This window comes from Solanum tuberosum, unplaced genomic scaffold, assembly GCF_000226075.1.
Source record: "Solanum tuberosum cultivar DM 1-3 516 R44 unplaced genomic scaffold, SolTub_3.0 scf00085, whole genome shotgun sequence".
In the NCBI taxonomy this organism is placed as follows: domain Eukaryota; kingdom Viridiplantae; phylum Streptophyta; class Magnoliopsida; order Solanales; family Solanaceae; genus Solanum; species Solanum tuberosum.
The window spans coordinates 929,947-936,572 of NW_006239014.1; the positions used below are offsets into that span (position 1 = coordinate 929,947).

General features: G+C 34.3%; 1 protein-coding gene across 1 annotated transcript in view; it reads right to left on the reverse strand.

Moving 5' to 3' along the window:
• Window positions 1-1,216: 1,216 nt before the first annotated feature.
• The window catches only part of LOC102582730 (probable Xaa-Pro aminopeptidase P), a 10,172-nt gene continuing 4,762 nt past the window's right edge, over window positions 1,217-6,626 (reverse strand). The window contains exons 8-16 of the mRNA XM_006346870.2: window positions 5,353-5,420; window positions 4,658-4,724; window positions 3,937-4,071; window positions 3,745-3,825; window positions 2,941-2,995; window positions 2,641-2,745; window positions 2,491-2,562; window positions 1,774-1,898; window positions 1,217-1,543 (exon numbers count right to left, since the gene is read on the reverse strand). Of these exons, the coding sequence (XP_006346932.1) occupies window positions 1,382-1,543; window positions 1,774-1,898; window positions 2,491-2,562; window positions 2,641-2,745; window positions 2,941-2,995; window positions 3,745-3,825; window positions 3,937-4,071; window positions 4,658-4,724; window positions 5,353-5,420 (870 nt within the window). The 3' untranslated portion in view covers window positions 1,217-1,381. The remainder of the gene's footprint in view (window positions 1,544-1,773; window positions 1,899-2,490; window positions 2,563-2,640; window positions 2,746-2,940; window positions 2,996-3,744; window positions 3,826-3,936; window positions 4,072-4,657; window positions 4,725-5,352; window positions 5,421-6,626) is intronic.

The following is a 6,626-nucleotide window of genomic DNA, read 5'->3' on the forward strand; positions in this document are numbered from 1 at the left end:
TTGCATTAGTATTAATTTGATTTTGATTTAAGTTTTATTATAATTATCAATATCTATGAACTATAATCTTTATTGGACCATTTCGAATTCTAAGTTTTAAACTTGAAATAATATATTAAAAGATAAAAACTATGAAAAAGTATAAGAAATATTTTAAAATTATATCAAAGTAAATATTTTTATGTATAAAATAAAATTTTAAAATTACATATATAATGTCGGGTTGGTTTTTTTTAGTTAAAATCAAACCAACCCAAATATAATCGGATTTTTTTTTCAATACCAAACCTAGTCAAACCAAACCACTAATCGGATTTTTTTTCCGATTTAACTCGATTTGCGATTTGATTTGGTTTTCGATTCGATTTTGTACACCCCTAGTTACTATGATAAAATGAACGGGTAAATGAAGTAAAATTGCCTATGTCCCTAATTTCATGACAAAAGATATAATATCAAAGCCAAAATTGATGGACGGACGGACAACCCAAATTAAAATATAATGAATCTATCCTCTAAAATACGGATAATGTGATATATCTTTTAACCGACTTGAATACTTGATCTACTTTAAAGGTAATTTCTCCTCTTTTTTTCCTTCTCCAATTTTATAGTGATCATATTTTATATGTAGTAGGTACAGTAAGTTTATTCTCTAGTAACTTGTAGTTTTTTGCATTACGATTATGTTAATTTGACATTGAAAATATTCTTACTTTACGAGCTATAACTTAACACCAAATTCCACTTATGAAATGGCATTGTATATGTTTATTGTTGCACAAGCAATTACCTATCAGTAAGATAGAAACAAGATTACCTCTATGACTCCACACAATCGCTTCAATGTCCTTAAATGACAAAATTTTGGAGCCAGGAAAGTTTTGCATGAAGAATGATTTCTTTTAACATATTTTTCAAAAAAATAAATATTCTTAAGCAAAATATATTATCCTAAAAACATTTATCTGTATTAATAAAAATAGTATGAGAAGTTGGGCTGGAAGTAGGTGGTGGTGGCTATGAGGGCTACGAGAGAGTGGAGGTGAAGATGAGATGTATTGGAGGATGGGAATCAATGTAAAATTTCACTTGTGGAACTAATTCTTCCCACTTCCACTAAGTCATTTTTAAGGGACTCGTTTTCGCAGAGTGACGAACCAAACACACCCTTGAAAGTAAACCGCAATCAAAATCGCATTGAAAGTAGTACAAATAGAGCCAGAAAAACGCTGCGCAAAACTAAATAAAACCCTTTCTTTTTTCCCAGGACCACCATCTCCAAATGCAGTAATACGTATAATAAGAAGTATAGGTTTTGAACAGTGTGGATGCGAATTTTACAAACTTTATTCAATAAAGGGTAAGAGCACTGAACATCTCAAGCTGCAATGGGTGCAGTAGCATTCTTCAACCATTCCATCTCAGATTGATTCAAATAAGGAGCAAGGATTTCCGAGCATTTAGAGTGGTAGTCGTTCAACCATTGGATCTCTTCAGGTACCAAAAGGCTAACATCAATCAACTTCCTCTGATATGGTGCCTACACCCAATAACAATAAAACATAAAAGAGTAAATTGTTACATCATGTAGCATCTTCAGCATGAAAGACAGACAACATGCGGAGAACAAAACGCCAACTTCCTTAATTCTTCGTGGACCATCAAAGTGCAGAATAGCAAGGTATATACACATGCAAAAATGTTTACGCGTCTGTTCCACTACGTGTGAGAAAATAGACATATACAACAATATAATGCTGAAAAACTTACCCAAGTTATATGCTCAAATGTCAAGTAACCCTTGTCGCCAAAGTTGAACTTAGTATTGCCCTCTTTGACAATAAGCACATTCTCCAATCTTATACCAAACTTTCCATCCTCGTAGTAACCAGGTTCTGGAAAACACTACCCCACAGTTAAGATCTTCAAATGTTGAAGCCAGAAAATCATGACTTAAACTAAAATTAGGAGAAGAAAATTAAGTTATATATGAAGTTGGCAAAATAAAATGTGTATGGATATAAAAAAAAATGTTAAGGGTAAATTCACAAATGGTTGGCGCTAATTTCAACTCCCAACAAATAATAAGAAGCAATTTGTTAGATAACTAATACATGCAATTCTGCACATACAAAAGCCTATACAGCCTTGCTCAAACAGTAAGATATGATTACCGATGACATCCACCTTCTCCATTGTAGTATTTCTAATAAGAAAAGCAATTTGGAGATTGATTAGGACGACAATAGGAACATCTATCAGCTACATAATTTCATTCTGTAAAACTTCAAGAGCAGCTTACTAAATATTGGAGCAAAGCTCCATTTATTTATGTGATGGATCAGAAAAAATATAAAGCAACCAGAAAAATATAAAGCAATCAGAAAAAATATAAAGCAAACAGAAAAAATATAACGCAATCCGAAAAAGTTATAAAGCAAAACTTTAATTTCAGTTCGGTCAAAGACTAAATAAAATCAGACTGACCATCTGTGACTGTCATTGAAACTTGTAGTGGCACATTCTGCGCTGATGGTCTGAAACTAATTTGATGAGGTCCTGATAAAAAGTAGAAGGAAGTGAGTGAAACTTGTTGGTTTATACTAGTACCTTCCCAGAAACTAAAGCACAAGTTACCTTCATGGACATTTAAGTAAGACCCGATCCCATGACCAGTACCATGCCTATAGTCAAGCCCATACTTCCATAAAGGAGTTCGAGCAAGAACATCAAGAGCATAACCTATAAAGTACAGTAAGGCATAAGTAAGAAAAGTGTCCCTCTATGTTCTGCAATTAACTTGAGTATCACATCAGTTAAACAACATTAAACTAGAAAGCACTAAGTTATTCCAGCACAGTTTGTGGACGTGCATAATTGTACATCCAATCTCCCACAAACATTTGTAGACTAAGAAATCATCCCATAGACTCGTACCATTTGTTCCATTGGGAAACCGTGCACTACCCAATGAAATATGTCCTTTGAGAACCTACATAATTCAAGAAAGTTTGAGCATTAGAGCAATATACAACAAAGCAAAGGATGAAAGATTTCTCATCCCCCCAAAAAAGGTTCTGAAGAACTCAATCCACTAGATACATAAAATTAGTATGAAAAATATTTTCTTATAAAGAGAGAAAAATGTATCGTAGATACAAAACATAGTCTGCATTACAAGCATCTATACACCAGGTCACAACCAAAAAAAAATGCAGGAATAAAGCCTCTCCTACCGCATAACCTAGTCTTTCAGAAAATGATGTGGGTGGATAGGTTTGGGAGGGGGGAGGGGGTAGAGGAGTAATGGTAACCCAACCTCATCGTTTTGAAGTAAGGGCTCTTACCACTAAGCTATCTATTCCTTTGTCTTCTAAGAATATTGTTTATTCTTCCTTAATAAGACCACAATTTTGAACAATCCAAACAGAAAGCAGATGTTATAATGTTATTTCACTCAAAAGGACAACTGAAAAAAGGAAAATATATTTTAAAAATGGAATAAATTTAAAATTTTATAACTTGGTGCAAGGAAAGCAACTAACAATTCCAAGGATGATAATGCTTCCAATAGTTTATCTTACTGCAAGGGTCTGTTGATGCTTTTCAGTAATCCTTAAGGTGGTGTCTACTAACAAAGTAAACAGATAAACTTGAATTTAACATTTGACTTTCCCTATGCTCACAATGACTCAATCAATGGTCAGGAATCACATCTATAAGATAACAGGATTTACATACCACAGTGTAACATGTTTTCTCATGTGGAGTAGGTTTTCCAAAATGAACAGTCCGTGTAATATCAGTTGTTCCATCCAGATACTTCAGCAACAACAACACCAAACCATCAATTTTAAGGGATCACAAGTTAGAATAGCAAATACAATCCCCAAAATATCTGTATCATGACCAAACCAAATGATATTCACAAACCTGTGCTCCTGAATCACACAAGTACATTTGATCTGGATCAAGTTCGGCACATGTTTCTGCCTCGGGTGAATAATGGATAATGGCTCCATTTGAACCAACAGATGAAATAGTTGGAAAACTCAGCCCTCTAAAATGCTGCAGATATACAAGGACAGTAAGTTAATCAGAATGTTAAGTAAAGAAGAAATAATGCTGAAAAGCTACCAACTTTATTTTCAAACTAGATCAGACCCACCACAAAACAAATGACAAAATCGTACATGATAGAAAAAGACAGCAGAAAACAGTCTCGTCAGGGTGAAGCAATTGGACATTTGCCACCCTATCATTATCTTAAGGCCTAGTTATTACATGCTATTAGCGCCTTAACAATACCTATGCATACTTCCTAAGTAACTTTGTCCATAGACTTTTATTCCTTCACATGTTTTGTTTCTTATTTTCAGCCACCCTCTTAAGTTCATCCTTGTTCTTTACCCTCACTACAACACAGAGCCTATAGAAAATACCTTTTTGCCCCTCTAGCATAGAGAAAATCAACTACTGCAATGTAAATAGAGTTTGAGTAAAAACTAGCATATCAAGTACATCAAAATAAACCAAGGGTATCAGCTTAAGGACCTAAGAGGTGAAAACATCATATGCAAGATACATTAGCAACTGGCAAGGTGGCTAGCTGCCTAGCTTTATATTAGATTTCTCGTAAGCGTAGAGTCACTACCTCTTTAGATGCCCGGAACTCCTCTAGCTTATCACTTGCAGAAACTTCTGTAAGTCGGTTCAAATCCCTGACATAAGAAACCAATGGTAAAGTAGGTGCTACATAGGGAAAGAGTAAGACTCCACAATATGATTCAAAAAAAAATCCTTATCGAAACACTTGACATATTGGAAATGATCTGCAAAAAGCAGAAGCAACAATGCCCTTCAATTAATCATGGCCAATGTTCTTACTGGCTTCTTTCATCAGCTGAGGAACTGAATACATTTCAGAGCTTTTCAAAGTTCAAAAACAAAGAGAAGGCTAACACTTCCTTGAACCACAAAACCAAAAAATCACTTTCTTGATCTATATATCCAAGAACTAAGGTGGCTAGCCCAAATAAATTCATTCTCAGAAAACATCTTGAAATTATATTTTATAAAAACATTAAAGAAATGCTTTATCCCCAAATTATCATCTATATTTAGAAGCGCCACGAGAAGCCAATTCGACCAGAATATTTCTCGGTTAACTAAGTTAAAAATTATAAATGAAAGGGAGGCTTAATTTCCTACAGAAACTAACCTCAAAATCAATTAACGGAACATCTAGGTCAGCAAGCACTACAACGCCAACTATAATAAAATCAATTCGAAACTTGAACATACACAAACCAGCCAAACCCTTGAATTTATACAGGAAGTCGAACTTACTGTAGTTTGTTCTTGCTCATACTCTCAGCCTCTGCAAAGTAGCCGGATGCCCCATAGATTTCCTGCATCTGTGATAAACAAAACATTCACTACATCAGTCTTCTAATGGAACCTCATCTACAATGCTAAAGCTTCTATGACAACTGAGAAGAAGTATTGACAAACAAGTCCAAGACACTTGACAAGTCTTTATGCTCCTAAACATATGAAGTCCTGAATCAATTTGCCTAGTCCCAATTTATTTGCAAAGGGCATGATAAGCAGACAAATCGAACCACATAATAGTGGCTTAAAGATTTACTATATCTATACATTACATTAGAATATAAAAGTACAATATAAAAATAAGAAACTAACAGGATTTGCTGAGCCAAACCCAATGCATCGGCAAAGAGCATCATCCTTTAAGCAAATTTAGAGGTTCAAATAGTTGAACCCATGACCTTTCTTTTTTCTTAAATGAGATTCTGGGTCATTCCCAGTGCCTCATCTTTGTGTCAGCGTGTTCATCCAAAGCAGAAACCTTCACATCTAAGAGGGTTGGTGCTGCATAGGAATCAATATGTTATGTGTGCTAATTATACATTAATTTGTTCATCACAAGAACTACTATTACGCCTAAATCCCAAAGTTGAGATCAGTTATATGAATTCTCTCAATATCCATTATACTCCATTTGGACCTGTTTAAGTGTAATACTCGATTGTTTAGGGTTATCTAGCATAATAGCACTAGAGATTGTCTATATTTTTTCTCTTGACATAGAAGTCTAAACAAAAGTTAAAGACTCCTAGCAAACACTTGAAATAATGTATGTATACCAACATGGTAGATACTAGTTGGTATCACCTATATGGATCTTTTACTTCCATTTTGCTGTATATTCTGCTAAATCTGCATTCATTCCAGAGGTTATAGATCTTTTTAGACAACCTTCTTCCATATGAGTTTAATTAGATCTATCTGGTCCCTTTTTTAAAATAAGGTTAGGTCTATCTTATCCCTTTTAAATACTATCAATCATCATGGCAATACACATGCTACTTCATGTACTATTTCAGTAATGAAAAAAACAATTCAAGATGGAAAGCATGCAACTATGGTTGTGAATTACATTGTCCACGGCCAACAACCAGTTAGCCTCTTCTTTTTTTACGTTCATTGCTTCCTCTGCTTCTCATTCGGTCAATTCATTTTTACTTTTTTTTTGGGGGGGGGGGGGGGGGGGGGTTGGTTTTTTTTTTTTTTTTTTTATAAAAAATTAACCCATGCAA